At 44.2% G+C, this 17,612-nt stretch overlaps 2 protein-coding genes across 3 annotated transcripts; one reads left to right on the forward strand and one right to left on the reverse strand.

Annotated features, from left to right (window-relative positions):
• Nucleotides 1-4,782: 4,782 nt before the first annotated feature.
• Nucleotides 4,783-5,836, forward strand: LOC128731431 (MICOS complex subunit MIC27). Of its 2 annotated transcripts, XM_053824551.1 has the most exons (3): nucleotides 4,783-4,847; nucleotides 4,910-5,243; nucleotides 5,328-5,836. In XM_053824551.1, the coding sequence occupies exons 2-3, from the start codon at nucleotides 4,919-4,921 to the stop codon at nucleotides 5,693-5,695; spliced, it is 693 nt and encodes a 230-aa protein (XP_053680526.1). In that variant the 5' UTR covers nucleotides 4,783-4,847; nucleotides 4,910-4,918; the 3' UTR covers nucleotides 5,696-5,836. The 2 variants fall into 2 exon arrangements, with proteins under 2 accessions (XP_053680526.1, XP_053680527.1); XM_053824552.1 differs by having other exon boundaries at nucleotides 4,841-5,243.
• A 957-nt stretch (nucleotides 5,837-6,793) lies between these two features.
• On the reverse strand, nucleotides 6,794-17,554 carry LOC128730152 (uncharacterized). Its single transcript, XM_053823188.1, has 7 exons — nucleotides 17,013-17,554; nucleotides 11,661-12,304; nucleotides 9,864-10,421; nucleotides 8,866-9,002; nucleotides 8,084-8,349; nucleotides 7,854-7,971; nucleotides 6,794-7,786 (listed from the first exon to the last, which is right to left on the reverse strand). The coding sequence occupies exons 1-7, from the start codon at nucleotides 17,552-17,554 to the stop codon at nucleotides 7,658-7,660; spliced, it is 2,394 nt and encodes a 797-aa protein (XP_053679163.1). The 3' UTR covers nucleotides 6,794-7,657.
• Between the last annotated feature and the right edge of the window lie 58 nt (nucleotides 17,555-17,612).

Genomic DNA, 17,612 nt, shown 5'->3' on the forward strand with positions numbered 1-17,612 from the left:
TGTGCACTGGCACCATTTGCCATCTCAGTCCTCCCGGGATGATGTCAGTGTCGCTAAAGTCGAACGCCTGGGAACATCCCGTCGGTGGGTCGTTGTGGTGATCCCGAGCGAAGGAAGGACTGCAACGAAACTCGATTGCTGACCTACAGAACGAAACCATTTTCCACAGCATGGCCGCATGCTGGCGCTGCCTTCCCTGACCAATCGTGTGCTTTAGGAGACGAGGACACACACACACACACACCCGCCAGGACATGCTAAGGCTGGCCAGCGGGTTTAATCTCGTGGTTGAAGCACTCGCTTCAAAGAAAGAGTTGACCCGAGAGATGGGTGGCGGCTAGAACTGGTCGGTCGTTGGCAGGGAAATGAAAAAAAAAAAAATAGGAAAAGAAATAACTAACAGCACAGAGAGCTGCGAGGCAAAACCCGGGGGTGACCGAAGCAGATACGTACGCAATAATGGGCACAAATAGGGGAACACTCGCGTCATCCTAATTGCTGCTGTGATACGTGCTGGCATTTCGCTTTTATTTCATTTCCAGACGCCCGTACCGAGCGGAAGCCGCCATGAGGTCGATTCGATTTGCTGGCCCATCGAGCGTAGCGTGTCTGGCGCTAGGTTGCCGCTGTTGCCGAGTTCCATTTCGCACGCGTTCACACTCCTGGCACCGGGGGCCAGACCATGGAAATCGTGGAAACGCGCGCCCGCACCGAATTGGAGAAGGATCTGATCCATTCTGTGCTTCGGATTTTTAATTCAATTTTCTAATGGAAATCCAACCTCCAGTGTCTGTGCTACGCAGGACCGGCGGCTGAAATGGTTGGTGCTTTGGGGCGAGGATCTCCGTTGACCCGATTCTACATGTACGTACGGTACGAAGGACCGCCTATCGCCACGGATGCGGGATGCTGTAAACGGGCGGATGTGGCCAGCGAAATGATTTCGATATAGATGATTGAAATTTTTTATTCCCATCGCGCGTGTAGGAGACTGTTTTCTCTTCTTTATTGTATCCACGAGGGCATGTGTAAGAAATTAATCATTTTGTGCCGCTGGAATGCTACCTTTTTTTTGCGGTATCGATACGATGCAGCCCATTTGGTGGACTTATTTTGCGAAGCTGCAGGGAAAATCCCTTTATTAAGCTCTATGCCATGTGTTAAATTTGCGCTCAATCATAGTGCAATTAATATCGTTCCTGATTTGATTACTGAAGCGCTTTCTAGGGCATGTGTTTTTATGTTCATACCAATATGCCAACACTTTAACTGTACTCAGTTTCAAGAAACTGCAACAGGAGCTATAACGAATCAGTGGAAAATATAAAAAAGGCGTACAAATGTATGTTGAGCGTGTCGAAGGACAAGTGCTTCTCCAAATTTCCTCCCCGTCGCAATACGTGACGAAATAAATGGCGTTTTATTTCGATTTTCGTTCACAGTACAACTCCCCCCAAAGACTGCGGAATTGTGTACAAACAAGGATGCGTGCAAAAATAAGATTTATTGCGCTAGAACCGACATGAGCGCATGGCGGAGATGACGTGAATTTTTATCATGGTCCCACATGCTCCCTCCTTGGGCAAAAGGGACGAATTGGGGCGGTGATCCCGGTTTGGAATTGGCCTGTGAAAGATTTCTGAATACAAGGAACGATATCGCTGTTGCTAACATTTCCTTCAAATTCATGCATTCCTTGAAACAACACCAGCGCGAAGAATTGTTTTTGCAAAAGTTTTTATTTGGAATTTGTATCTTACTATAAGCAAGGAATTGTTAGAAAATATGTTTAAACAATCAAATTGTATTAGCTTCTATCAACTGGTTTTGCTAAGTGCATAACATTTTTACATATCCTAGCTTACAATGATGCCCCAGCTCTGCTGCTCATGAACGCGGGTTTGATTTTGCATGGCTGACCGTGTATGTATGGGTGCTAATGCGATATATTACTTTCCTCTGATACGACTATGATTACTTTCTTATATATGCTGTCTCCCGCGGACACTACGTGCCTGGTATGTTTTCCATTGTTCTATATGCATATGTATGTGCTGCAGGTAGGTAGGTCGGGTGTTTCGGAAGGTAGTTAGGGCGTAGGTAGGTAGGACGAAGGTAGGTAGGTTCATGTGCGTAATGTATGATATATTGATATACGTGTACATGAATGCTGCCGATTACGATTATGATGCTGGGTGTATGACTGCATGCTCCTATATGGTTTCGATACTTCTGGTTGGGTTGTGTTGCTTACGTTGTTTACCTTAGTTGTTGGAATATTTGCTTTGTTTTTTTTTCTTACATATCTCTTCTACCACCTTCCCTATCATTATCGATTTATTTGTTTCTGTGCGCATGAATCGAAAACAACAACTCCATTAAACGGCGCCGTTTTCCTCAGTTTACCAGTTTGCTCAACAAATTTCGAATAACCTCCACAGCGATCGGGCTGGTCCGTCGAGTGGTGAAATAATACTTTACGGGCAAACTTGTCCCAAACAGTGGCTTTTGATTGTATCCTCCACCGCATTCGATTCTTTCTCATTTGGCTTTTCACTTACATCGCTACGGCTGACCAATCTGATCTAACTCTATATCTATCCAAAACGGAACGAGATCATCCTATTCAAAACGAACTGAGAACATCGGAACGAAGAAGAGAAATAGCATCAGATATAGAGAGGGTGGATATGGGGAGCGTACTGAAATGCTCTTAAACATCGATTGTTTCATTGGTTTTGCGTATGATAGTAGTCAGAATTGGGCTGCCTCGGGCAGGACTTCCAGACGAAGTCGGAACGGACGGATACTCCGCACCTGCCTCCGAGAGACGCTCTTATAGACGACGATTTTGTATAACTATGACGACAATACAATTTGTGATTGGGATACACACACACACACAGTGACGGTACGATCGTAGGAATAGAAATATAGTCGAGAGTAGGAGATTAGTTATGTAATTTGCTGCTGCTGATTTAACATCCCTCGCTCTGTCTCGCTATCTCTCTGGCTCTTTCCTTTTCGTCTTCGCCTTTGGTCTAATTAGCTTGCCTTTTTTTTCGCTCAATCGTATGCTATACATCTCGTATCTGTGTTTAATTTCTTGCCTTTTTATACTTTGCTGGATAGGATCTATATTCATGTAAGTTGGATACTTTTTTTTGTGTATTTTTTGTTTTGCTTTACTTGTTATCCTTATGTTCACGAATAATTGTAACGAATTATTATTTTGTTCGGTCCACGCAACACTGACATATTTGTTTAACTTTTGCCTTTAACCCTGAGCCGCAATCTCCTGTCGAGCTTCCGACTTTAGCTTCACGAATTCTTTCGCGATCTCATCGTTATTACGCTGCGACAGGATACGCAGGATAGTCCAGCCAGTCTCGTCCATATGGATGCGCTTTTGCAGCGGAAGCCAGCAGGCAAAGGAACTTTGCTGTGTGTTCAACGAAATCGCGGATAAAAAAGTAGTTAGCATTAGACCCCCTGTATGGTAGATTCTCATTCTTGTTTTCACATCATTAAAAACTTGAATGAGGGCTTTTTATAGGTTTTACATTGATTCCCTCCCACATGTTGCAATAATCATACAGCGCACGCATTCATTCATTCATACAAACACACATTCGCTCGAGCAAGAAGAACTTTTCACGTGCTGAAATGCAATTAATTTATTAGGCTGTTATTTGGTATATATGAGCTTTGAGCAGCATGAAAATGCTGTAGCACATCTACGTCGGATTACTTTCCTGTTGCATAGCGTACGTTGTCGTTGACCTTCGTTTTTACGGCGTCAAACAGTTTCTTAGCAATGTTTCACGTAGCTTTTTGAGCAAAACGCGTTATCTGAGCACGATGATTTCAATTTAAAATATTACTATCTTACTCACGAAAAACTTTTACCATTCATTATTGCTTGAAATCAGACAATCAATTTTTCGTGCCAGATGGTTTACTACAGATTTACACAGCAAAAACGTAAGAACATTTAAACTGACGTGATGTTTTCCTTGGCTGCTTATATGGTCCATATGCGCCGAGAAACTTCCTTAAGTTGATGTGAAAATCGATTTCCTCTTTTTGCATTCGAAGCACATGCGCAGCTCAAATCTAATGTTGGTTGATTTTGACACGTTCGCTGGACAGTTGAAAACTTTTTCAAATTATTCAAAAAACCAACATTACCAGAAAAAATGTAAACCATCTACAACGAATCTAAAACCAAGCAATATTTTAGTTTTCTTTGATCAATTGAATACATTGTAATAAATTCAAATTTTTTCATTAAATTTGTTCAAATTAGTTTATATAAAACTCTCATGATATAAGTGGTTGATTGAGACCCAAGAAAAGTTTATGGTCTCGTTTTTATTACCCAAAAGGTTTCTTTCTCATTGTAAATCAAAAGTTATAGTTCATTGTTTCGTACTAGAAGCTTGTTTACTTATTAACGTGTTACTAAAAAAGTAGTATATTAAATAGATAACATTTTCACCGGGCACGTTTTATGTAGTGTTGTCTTACGTTGATTCGGAGGGAATCAATCCGTTCTGTAGTTTTTATATGATTATGTAGTTTACATAATTGTCTTTGCCAAAAATTATTACTTGATATTATTGCTTTTATATGAGTGTGTTAAATTTTTATGTATTAAGTCTCTAAATAATTTTAATTCGTTTATTTTTTGGTCTGGTAGTCCACTAACCTATCCGGAACTATTGCTCCGAGATAGCTCCGACTCCAATGACAAACATATGTTTTCGTTGGTTGACGTCAAAACAATCGACTCGAAGGCACCTTTTCGTCGCGAGAATCTTGCGAAAATTACATAATTTGTGAGCGTAAGTGTTGCGGATTGTTTATATCGTGGGCAGCAATAATACATTTTTCTATTGCGCCGCAGTTCGCAGCTATGTTCCGCACGGCGAGTTCGAAAGCCGTTCCCGTGCTATTCGGCGCGGTGGCTGTCGGCGCTAGCAGCGGTGCGGACCAGCCAAAACCCAAAGAAGAACCGAACAAAATGGTCTGCAGACCTTCCGAGCTGCCGCTTTATCGGCCGCTGAACCAGAAGATTGCCTGCGAGTGCCATCAGCGAAAAAACGAAACCGAATCCACGGGCATAATCGAGGAAGGCTTCAGAACAGTGCGATTGCAGGTGCAGGAGGCATCCAAACTGCTGGGCGATCAAAAAAAGCAGCTAGTCGATCTCTTTGAGGAAGGAAAGAAACAAACGAAGTGTATGTGATCAAATTTACCAGCTGATGAACTTGGTGCTATGCCACAAGAAAGTGTCCAATCGCTAATTTATGCTTTCTTTTCAGTTGTCCACGACTATTTGCACCAGGAAGACAACACGATGCCACGCGTCGGTGCTATCGCTATTGGCGGTTTGGCCGGTTTAATCTTTGGTCTGCGTGGTGGATTCTTTAAACGTGTAATCTACACCTCGATCGGTGCGGGTGGAGTAGCTTCAATTTGCTACCCGCAGGAAGCGGAAATGTACGCCCAGCATGGGCTGGTGGAAGCCAAAAAGTATGCTACGATCGGATACAACTTTGTGTACGGCGTGAAGCCGGGTGATAAGCAGTTGGAACTGCCCACCATCCCGTCCAATCTGGACGAGCTGAAGGATAGCATGACCGGACTTGCAAAATCCGCATACGATGCAGTATTTCCAGAGAAGAAGTGAGGCGAACAGTGAACCCTGTGTGACCGTTTTCCTTCCCTTGTGATGCGTGATACTGTTTCGTAATGAACCACCGTGTCGTGCTCGTTACTGTGAAAAAATAAAACGTTAGAATCTAGAAGAAATCGTACCTTCATAGGGCTGTTGGGGTATTGGATGTAGATTTCAAATTCATTAGTAAGAAAGAAATCATTTTTTCGAAAGGCGCTGTGCGGAAACTGTTGTTTTCAATCTTATCTATTGCGAAATTTTGTTCTTCTAAATACAGCCAGGCCGTTCTTAAATAAATAACAATTTTGTTCTGTTCTGGATGCGTTACGAGTATTATGGGACACTACTACATCAGCCTTTTGAACTATTTGTAACATTTTGAATATATCGAAATCTATCGAAAAAATATGCATCGTCAATCTCATATTCTTTTTTGAGAAATAAATTTCCACCAGGTGATTTATACGCAATACTGTGGCGCAAACGGTCAAAAATTTTGTACTGTCGTTTAAACGATCGAAATATTTCATAAAAGGAAACATTTCAATGGTTGAAATGTTTCAAGTGGTTCCAAAAAGCGCTATCTATGGGTGAATAGTGTAAGCAATTTTCTCTTTAGCACATTTAGCGCCATCTGTTGCTCGATCACTGAAGCACCGGATATTAGCTAGTATGTTCTCCTGTTACTTTTGCGAAAAATTTTGTCTGTTTCCATTCGTGAAATGCACGGGCACTTATTATTTCTCATAATTTTCCCTTTTATTCTTAAAATTCTGCGTATATCCATGGCTTGAATAATTAGCTAAAATGTTCAAAACTGCGGGCAATGCTGAAGCAAAAGCGTAATTCTTTCAATTCGTTTTAAGCACGTGATGAAACGAAGTTATGTTTAATTACATTATTTAAAACATTGAGGAAAAGGATAAAATGAAGACATTAACTCTTCTTCATTTAAGAGCCATCCTAAATTAAATGCATTACAATAAAAATAAATATATAAATGTTTGCTAGAAAGTTCTAATAAAAACTTGTTTTTGTAAGCGTTTCCAAATTTGTACACAAAAAATCATTGTTATGTATATATTTTGTTGTCTTCTAAAACAAGCCAAAATTATTTATTTAATTCGTCTAGCAACATTTCCAATTACCAAAGTGTATGCGAGTTTTGTTTGTCTAAAGAAAAACATACATTATAGCCGAAATAAATACGCCCTCCGTTTATACAAGTTTTGAAATCTAAATTCTCACAATTTCCCGCTATTCCACAATATTCCCTGTACTAACTATAGTTCTACAGCGCCCGGTTCTTGCTACTTATTATATCCCGGCGTGTATTCTGCCTCGCTTTACAATATATAGTTGCCTATCTGTGAGCTAGAAGTTTCTCGATCTATTGTGTACTACTTCAGCCAGCTTTGGTCATGCAGATTCGCTGTTATAGAAACAAAAAAATCAATCCACTCTAGTGTCAAAAATGTTACAAAACATAATTAAACTAAATACACTTCACCGTAGGCTACACAAATGTTCACAAACGCTTGTCAGCATGGCCAAGTTTGGTGACAGTATTGTTTTATTGTATTCCGTTCCCGTGTTGTGTTTGATTCTGTTAGCGTTGCATATTTAATGATATATTCAACCGGCAAGAGATGCAGCATTGCAAGCTTGTAGCTGTTTTTCATCTTGTTCTCGCACAAGGAAAATGCCTCAGTCGTCGCTTTCGCATCGAAATTTGTGAACTGCAATAACTGACATTCTTCGCTTTAAACTATTGTCTTTCGTTCTTCTGATTTCCTTCTCTAATAATCCTTCACCATTTTTCTTATTCTCTTCCACTCTGTACCTCGCTGTATCTCTTTTTATCTCATCAGTTTCGACAATACTTCGGTTAGTTCTTACAGCAAAAAGCACTATAAATAGTACGTGGACGTGTTGCGTTTGATATTGGCGCGCTCGGAGCGAGCTCCAGACCCTTTAGTTGAGATGTTCGAAGTAATTCGTCACCTGCAGATTCTCAACATCTCGTATCGAAACCGGTTGCGCATCGCACTGAAGTCGGGCTGATTTTTCACCCGGCACCACTGTCAGCTGACGCAGCTCGAACTGGAAAAAGCAAACGGGGAAAAATCAGCTCTAATTTAGGCTGAATAGGTCCCCCTAGGATACTTACATCACGTCCAACCTCAACCATCGGATATTGTGGCAGTTCGATCGAACCTTTCGTCAGCATAAACGAATTCACCCACCGACAATCGATGTGTACCGTCACGAAGCCACCATTTCGTCCGCTGTGAATTGTGTCGTAAATTTCCAATTAGCCATCCATCCACCGTTAGGAGATGATTTTACCCAACCGTGGAGCTTTGACACCGTGGGGTTTTTTTTTCACATTTATCTTACCTCAACGACAGCGAGTGCCAGTCACCATCGAGCAGTAGTTGGTCGGTGGATCGAATTGGTAGCATTTCCGAGAGGCCGTACTTTTCTTGCAGCACCCGAAGTCCACCGTGGCCATCGGTTTCAAAATTTATCGACAAACTTGAGCCGGTCGTTAGCTTCGAACGGATCGAAAGGATGTGTCCAGGTCCTGGTGAGGTGGACGATGAAGAAGACGCTTCGGAGTCGATGTCCGCTTGCTGTTGCCTCAGCTGACCACCGTGAGAAGGCTAGTGGGTGGGTTTTGAGTCCGATCGGTTCAGTTCAGGGAGTGGAAAGCAAACGAAAATAAATAAACTATTGGGTGAAAAGTTTGCTCGCGACGCAATAAGGAAATGTGGATGAAGTTTTCGGGGGATTTACGCCCGAAAAGACTGTGTAGATGACTGAGAAACGATTTGTTATTTGGCTTTATTTGTCGATCGAAATTGAGTTGCTTAGAGCGGGTGGAAGAGCGAATAAAATGAATTGCTTGATGTTCTTTAGGGAAGAGGGATATTAAAAAGAAAATGTAACGAATATAAACTAGTCATTGCTTTAAAATACTTTTAGCTTTGAAATCATGTATAAGAGTACAAATGATGGAATGAATTGTACTGAAGTTGATCGTTCTCATCTCTTTAAATTCCGAGCTCCCAAAAATTTAATGCTTATGCTATAGCTACTCTTAAAACACCAAAGATATCGAACTACGCTATGCTATCCAAAGCGAACAGCAAACGCATTCACTTAAAAGATATGCTTACCTTCAGACGTAAACTCATCATGAGCGTAAAATTTTGCTCCAGTTGGTTGATTTCGTAGTTAATCCGATCGTCGACGCCTTCACGCCAGGCTCTCCAACGTTCGTTCGATGCTTGGGCCATCAACAGGTCGATCGTGCCTGGAAGTGGAACCAGAAAAGCATAAAATTACCAACCGGAAAAGCATGGAATTCATCACGAGCTTCGATCATCCGCTTCTAAGCGAGCGCTGAAGCCACTGAAATGGAAAGAAAATTATGAAGCGTGTTCGGAGAGCTCCTAGAGGCTTGAGGCAAAATTATTGAATGTAAAACTTTCATCACACGACACCCGAACGACTCCGTGCCTGCGGTTTCTTTGCCTTTTATCGTTCCGTTTAGGACGGCCGTAACCATAATCCCACACGGAAGCTTTGGTGGCCTTTCAAACGTCATTTGCAGACCTCATGCTTTTATACACACCATGCAAAAGATCGCTGCTTATGTTGAAGATAAAAAAAAACGGCCTCGAGTGGTAATTTCCCGCGTTACCGTGCGGATTGTTAAGCGCATCGGCAAAGAAAGCAAAAATGAAACATGAATAAATGGCACATTTCGCGGGAGAGTTTCCCATGTAGTGTGCTTTTATTTCCTCGCCCAAACGCGACGGTATTTCTACCTACCTTCGCGTAACCGATGAGAGGTGATAAATCAAAGCGTAAGACAAACAAAACGTACAACCAACCGGGGTTCGGGTGAAATAAAAAGCAAAAAAAAAGGGATAAAAAGCTCTCGATCACACACACACACCAGCGATATGCGCGATTCCGCGAAGGGGCGGATTTTTTATGTTCGTCATCAAATTTATGCGTCGGTCGTGATGCAAGCGAACGTCAGTGGATACCGTTGATATCGGAGCACGTTGCCTTACGGCGTCGAACGCACGCCCCACGGGGGTGTTTTTCCCCACCCAGGCGGTGGAAAACAAAGAACAAACAGACGCCATCAGGCGAAGCGCCTTACCGGTGCATTCGAACATGTTACAGCTTCGCTGCTCGATATTGTGCCCTTCGCAGAACGGCCACGTGCCCCGGTCGGTCTCAGCAACCATCCGCGAGCTGTACTCGTGCGATGTCTCCGCGTCTGGTTGCTCAAGCGCTGGGCCAGTTACGATGGTTTCCGATGAAATGGATTCACCCGTTGTCGGGTTCATTACAGCGTTTTCATCACGTTTCCCGGGGGTTTGTTTTGGTTTGAGTTTCCTTTTCGATTTGCTGCCGGCGCGTAATGAAATGGAGACGCCTGGTGGCTCGTACAACGGGACTGGCTGCGTACGTTCTTTTCCCTGTGACTGGCTGCCGTTGGGTGTTTGTGGAGTGTGGTTTTCAATTTCACTGCTACGGGCCCACGGTTGCGTGGCTGCCGTTGAAGGTGTTACAGCTGGAGGAAGAACCGTCTGTGGGTTTTCTCCTGGCGTCACCTGCCCGGGGGTGGGTGATTTCAAACAATGGCGGAAACGTTGCTGAACTCCCACTCCACAAGCGACGCTGCAACCGGTGTAGTCACTCCATTTGCTCCAACCTGTGTGAGAGAGAGAGAGAGAGAGAGAGAGAGAGAGAGAGAGAGAAATAGCATGAATTGAACGCGCGCTTGAGTGGTTGCACCGAAATCGTGCGGCCTGGCGAAAACATCAGCGAACAAACGCGAATGACAGAGCGAAGAATCTCATCCCCGATTTGCCAGGGATCTGCCTGCGAGGGCAACGAAGCTCGGTGCTTTTTTTATTTACACGCCAGCTTCTGCACAGCGAGCACAATAAACATTTCGGGTGGGAAATAAGACAGCAAGACACGGGAACATGTCGCGTGCCCGCTTCCAGCGCGTGACGAATGCAAAGTAATTGAAGTTGAACCGGTCCCTGTTCGTTATTGTTTAGTTTTCTGATTTACCACCGCAACGAGCCGGGCGATCCGTACAATCCGTATTTACTCGCGCAAGACGTCGTCCTCGGTGTGGGCGAATAAATGACGAGTACGTAGGTGTTTGCCTTTTTGGAAAGAAGCGAAACAAGACGCGCAAGACGTGTAGTAGGGCTTCAGCCACCAGGCTACCAGGCTTTTGGTGCATTAACCTGTGCCTTGGTTTAAATTTGAACTGCCATCCTTTGAGCGGGACCCAGAGGATATTGCAAGTTAATGTTTGCTTCACGTAAACAACCTTTTGTGAAGCATCCTAGCATCCTGCGAGAGCGGTGGTACTTGAATCTCATTGTGTTGTTAATTTTATGGAGCTGAGTTAATTGTACATGCGCTCGGCGTAATTCAAACCGTCGCTTTCTTTTCGTCGAAGCTGCGTGTTTCAAGCTGGCGTATTATGGCGTTTCCCTTGTTCGGAAACCTGTGAAATTCGTGTGCAGCATTTTTGTGGCCTTTTCTCGACAACCAACAACCAGTACTCGTGCTATGGACCTTCGCTTTTCTTCTAGGACCTTCTATTTAACGTCTCATTTCACCACCTCACAGTGGTACGGATAGTTGGCAATTGGAGCTTAAAATCAATATACGGGCGCCTCTAAACGGCATTAGATAATCAACTCCCATGCGTCATTGGCACCCACTCGCTCGTTGTCCACAATGTTCGTTCACCAAAAAGCGCTCCAGCCAGTCGAAGCACCGTGCTATTGTGCTACGACCGAAGCAACGTCGATAGAAGCCTTCGCTTTGGTTCAAATCCCACTCGAGGCGCTATTATCGGTGGCCTCGTGCTTGAGCTGGGCTTACGCTGGTTAATCGAGGTGAAAGGGCTAATTGTCGTACTTACCGAGCGCCTGCCAGAGGGCATCCTCGAGGCGTTCGTCCCACCGTAGCAAACCCACGGCAGGATCGACGCGCAGTAAATTATCGCCACCATCGGCACCGGGGCGCGATAGGCGCCCGAACACGATCAGCGTAACAGGCAGTATCTCGTTCAGAACGCGGCCCATCTGACCCTCGGTAGGTAGATCCTTTTGCTGCGGTTCCGGCACGACCGGCACACCATCCGAACCACTCGGTGTGTCCTTCGGCCACTCGTCCTTCTCGGTGGCTGCGTTGGCGTTGATCGAATTGACACGTTCGCTTGCTGATGAGGGCTTCCACTTGCGGTTGGAGCCAAGGTTGCCGCTGGTAGGACCAATTGAAACGTTATCCGACCCTCTGGTAGCAGGTCCGGCATGGTTCACCGATGAGTCACCCGCAACAGCTGGCTGCGTACTTTTGGTTGCTTGTTGGCTGTGCCATCGGGTTGTAGAATTGAGTCGTTGGTTAAGGCCGTCGGTACCGGAGAGTGCTGCAGTGCGTCGATTGGAGTCCCTGGAGCCGGATGCATCAGTCATCTTCCTGTCTAGACGGGTCGATGGTTCGGAACCTGGGAAAGGCTGGCCTTGCACGGGTACATCACGATGCGTGTACTCCACGCTTCCGTTACTGTGGAATGAATTTACATGAGCGAGAGAGAAATAGGAAGCGAGAAAGAAAGTGTGTGAGAAAGAACGAGGAGGTTAAAATTATGAGTTGTGGAAGAAATTTCATTATGTAAACGCATAAAGTGGAATGTTTTCGTGACGGGTTTTTCTCGACTTCATTGCGGAAGCCAAGCCGATATTGAGAGAAAAGCGTGCACAGCTGCTGCCGGTGGTGATTTGATTAACTCGTTCGGGTTCACCCATGATTCAGACAATTTTCTTAATCTCATAAGCTCGATGTTGGTCTGCTCGATGCACGCTGTCGTACGTTATGACATAGAATATTGAATCGATCGAACTAGTACCCTCAACTGCTTCCTGAGGCAGGAAGCCCACACTTTATCTAGATATTGGGTTGCATTCAGAATCGGGTGTTTCTGGTAACTTGGGAAGTGGTACACAACACTAATTTCCTGTTCAATTTCCTTTACCAATAGTCTGGTGAGTTTTACGGGAAATTCTCTCAAAATTAAGCATACAATCGATTTACGTATCGGAAGTATTTGCATCAATCTCGAAGAATCAATGAATAAATCACTTCACCCGAAAGTGAGTAAACAACTATCAACTGCAAAGGACTGATGATATTAATGCCGTATAGAATCATATATGACGATGAACGGTTCTGCTCTTGTGTTATTTGAACATAATTTGTGTAAACATATCCGACTAATGGGTAAATAGCAGATAGCCAGGAGAGTTTTCAAGAGAAAGATCAACATCACATTCGTTATTGACGAACAAATTCTACTGGACAGCTCTCATAGTAAAGCGAAATTGAAATGCCTTCCATAGAATTGAAATGTGTAAGCGCTTTATCGAAACGTTACAAAACGAAAAGAACCATGTTCGTCCTGAAAGTGTCCATGCGAAGTAGGACAAATTTGAAAATGTTGCTACCAATACGATGATTTCTGTTCGTTTCGTTACAAAAACGCACGAGCCATATCAATCTCAACAAACGGATACGTTTAATTTTTCAACGTATTCACAAACCAGCTACAAGAGTGGGTTGGTTGGGGTGACGTTTTTTCACTTCGCGTGGCTCTCGAATCGTATGATGATGGTTTTATTTGCATTCGGTTGAAATTGAAGCCAAAAAGTGTAGCACTGCACCATTCAATTCGCAGCAAGTGACGATTTTTTGTCGCCCGTTTTCACATTGAATCGCTATCGCGGCCAATTGATCAAATAGCTCTCGTGGTTTTGTGATTGATTTGACATTTTGTTATCAGCTGCTGGGTGGAGAGAATGATGCTTTGCAGGGGTTTGCACATTTTATGCAATGTGTCGCATATATTTCTCAATGAGTTTCATAAATAGTAAGTTAAACTTATTCATCTTTTAAGTTATATTTCTAACACTTCTTTGGAACCTTTTTTCGATAAATTTCGGCTACAATATCGTGAATAACACGACGATACACATCGATTCCATGTAGATTGGAAACGTTTGGGTACCCGAATTTAATGTATAGTAATAGAAAGTACTCCCCATGGAGCAATCCGTGACAATTTGTTCCGAGCTTGCATGTTAATGGGTGCCGCTGTCGCGTGACGATAAAGCAATCTTCCTAAGAGACACATGTAAGCCCCGTTGTAATCACCCTCGTTAATTTGCACCCATTTACATCGTCGCAGCATAATTTGGCTCTCCAACGTACCTCATCCTTTCGCGACACGGTACATTTTCGGTTCCATGCGAAGGAAATGGGCGAAAAAAGAAGCACACAGTGCGCTAGTAATGGAGCACGCCATGTGCGCGACTTCTGAAGTGAAACCGTTTGACGTTAGACACGTGCTACCGAGTGGTTGTTAGCCGTTGGAAAATTCAATTATCGTCCCTTTCCACGATGGCGGAAGCGCTTCACTTTCCATCGGGCGTGGAGTCGCCTTTTCCCTCCCCAGTGTGTCACTATTCGCGAAGGTGACCACAGGACGAAGGGACGGCCGGACGCAATTGAAACCCACCGGACCGGAACCAACCTATCCTGCTTCGTCCTGACACGCGGGTGAGCACGGACCAGCACTAAAACCAGCACTCCCCAGCTCAGAACCAGACGGCATGGCAAACACGTCCAGAACGAGCGACGGTGGCACATATTCTATTGCCAATGCTGGCGTGTTTGCCGCATTTATGTGTGCCCGGTCCGGGGCTAGACAAAAGAACCGGCTAGAAAATGGGGCGGGCACTCGATTCCACGGTACGTTTGGTTTGAAATTTATCTAGCTGAAAATCTAGTTAAATGTTTCGAGAATTAATTGAATATCAATTGTGCCGGTGATTTATTGTTCTAGCGAACCCTTCGCGAAGCGGTCGAGCCTGTTGGACATCGGACGGTTAAAAGGCCGGAAAGAGATGCTGCATAAATAAGGGCCGTCAACATTGCGTTGGACGATGGACAGTACACTGGCACGTGTTATAACAAATGAAGAATAAATTACTGAATTCTACGAAATGGTTTGAAACATTCCCGATGGTTTGAATTATTTCCTTAATTATAATGAATTATAAGATGCTTTATTATCTACTTTCATATGAGTGTGCTTTTGTGGAATGTGAAAATAATTTATTTTGTTTTTCACATGTTGCGTGTGCAAACGAGATTCTAGGAAAATTCGATAATAATCTGCTTGATGAAAATTCCAGGAAAGAATATTTTACACTGGCCCTCCTGATCAGACGTTACAGTATTTCGAGCATGTTAGTGAATGGCCGTGCAAAAAGGCAGCAATATATTTCCCTAGAACTGCACTAAGCGAAAATTCCAGGCATGCCACCGCAATCGCCGTACCTTTTGCAAACATGCACCCTAGTAACCGTACCATGGTGCATTTGAACGCCGGTAATGGCCTCGTGCTCTTATTAGCATAAGCATTCGCCCGCTTGCTGCGTCTATTGAGGTAGGTTAGGCAAACAGGGCTGTGGGTGAATCACAATCGATGTGAATTAAGCAATTGTGTTTGGCTAAACACGAAAGCGGCTCGGCAACCAACCAGGATAAACAGTCTGCTGCACGCACACAGCGCATTGTGTGAGCAGGTGTGAGCCCCAGATTGCAGATCATTGTTCCACGGGACACTCGGGAAAGGAGCGTAGCTTGTGATTGGTCAATGTGGAACTGCTTTGAGAAGAGAATTTATAGCAGAAGTGAAAACAAAAGTAAAATAATACGACCACGGTCGCTTTAATGGTTATTTTCACTTTTCACTACACTGCCTTTTTTCTATCGTTTAAGGTTCTTTGCGGTGGTTTTGCATCCTCGTTGCAAAAAGAAAAAAAAAACGAGCCGAAACCAGTGATAAATTGCATGATTCATTTGCATCTACGCCCTCACCTCCGGCCACTCGGATGGGGAGAGGAAATAAAGCGGAAATAAAAATCGGATTCATTGGAAACACTTGTAACGGTGCCAGTGGGAGCCATTTCTCTGGGGAATAATGGGAAATGGAAAATTCATGATGGGAACCCTGCACCATGCGTCCTCGCTGGAAAATGGAACAAAAAATACGTTTGCTAAAACAAGGCGGCTTCAGCTGAGAGCGAACAAACAAACAAAAAATAGTGGAAAAGAGAGTCGAAAAATTGCATAGAACATAAACGAAGCTACGGTAGGATTCGAGGATATTCCTCGCTCTCTCACCCGAAGCGAATGTTAAGTTTGATCCTTCCTGCCATGCCTTCCCGGGTGGTTGCTTTGTACCGCAGAACTAAAGCGTGAAATTGCTTTCAATAAAATTATTTTCCTCCCATGGTGGCTACCACGAAATGGAGAAAAGGAACTTAAGCACGAAGCTGATTTTTCTCACGGAAGACGTAAAGCAGACGAACCACCCGACAATGCCCTTAAACAACCGCGTTGTGGGTCGGTTTTGTTTTTGTCATTTCTGGCAACCCACGCTCTGGCACGCTCCGTAATGCTTCGTCATGCTTATGGTAATGAAATTGCATCGCCATTAGTTTAACTTGTTTTTTTTTAAGCGCGTCGCTTTTCTCGACCGCATGATTTGGATTCCTTTTTGGGATTTGGATTTTTCCCTGCACTGGGGTGAAATGTTTCGTGGATGGGGAAAGCAGGATAAATTGCGAATGATAAATTGCTTCGGTGATGCATCACGACAGTGCATTATTTGCATGTTGGCCGATTCGTTTTGTTTTCGTTTCTGAATGTTCTATGGTTAATTCCACATAATGGAATAGTAGGCCAGCATCTTAAGCTCTCTAAGTGAAAAGAACTTAATCAAACTCTTATCATAGTACTAGAAATGTGTTTATTTTACACAACTGATTTACAACACGCTTATTGAAAGTAAGAATAAAATTCCATAAATCAATCAAACCGTTTTCGTTAGAAGTAAAATGGTACATGAAAATAAAACAAGTTAGCAAACAAACCAGATGGAAGCAAGGATACGATCAACAGCACCACCAATCGACCGATGGAATTTGTGAAACGTACGCTCGTTTGATCTTCGCAGCGTGCTGTGGGGTTTCTTGTTGTGCAATCGATTGATGTCATTTCTGACGAAGACAAAATTATCAATAATCCTTTTTCCATGCACGCTAAGCCCCAAACGTCGATTGGCAATAGGATTTATGTATACATTTTATTCGTTTGCGTCCTAACCTACCCGAGTTGGAGCATTCCTACTCCACTCTCGCGTACCTACCTGCGAAGGATGAAAAAATGCTTCCAGCTGTTTAACTGCAACTGTTTGAAAAGTTCATTTCCTTTGTAGACGGTGCCGGGCTCGAGCCGGACGATAAAATCTGCGGTTCCCGTCGGGCCATCATCCTCACCGCCATCGGGTTGCGGTTTCCACCGTGGCTGATGGTGGTGTTGTTGCTGCTGCCGACGGTGTTCCGGCGCCGTACGATTAAGCGCCGCCTCCAGCAGGTCGTTTCCGTGGCCGGCAAACGCTTTGAATATCACATCACTTTGCGTCACAAGTTCTGACAGTTTCAGAGTCGGCGTATCCTCGCACGGCATGCCCCGCCAGGCAGGTACGGCGTACTCTTGCACGTGCACTTCACCTCCAACGCACTCGACCGGTCGCGACAGGCAAGTGCCGACGAGCAGCACCGTAAGTAGCAAACAGTGGACGGAATGTGGCCACAAACGCTCCACCACTGGCGCTCTCGACTGCTCGCTTGCTTTCCGGTGAACGTCACCGCGCATTCGGATTGGGCCACTTTCCACGATTAACGCCATTGCGCTGAAAAACCGCAAGGACGAATGCGATGGCGACCACAACGGCGACGACGACGAC

This window comes from Anopheles nili, chromosome 2, assembly GCF_943737925.1.
Source record: "Anopheles nili chromosome 2, idAnoNiliSN_F5_01, whole genome shotgun sequence".
Lineage (NCBI taxonomy): Eukaryota > Metazoa > Arthropoda > Insecta > Diptera > Culicidae > Anopheles > Anopheles nili.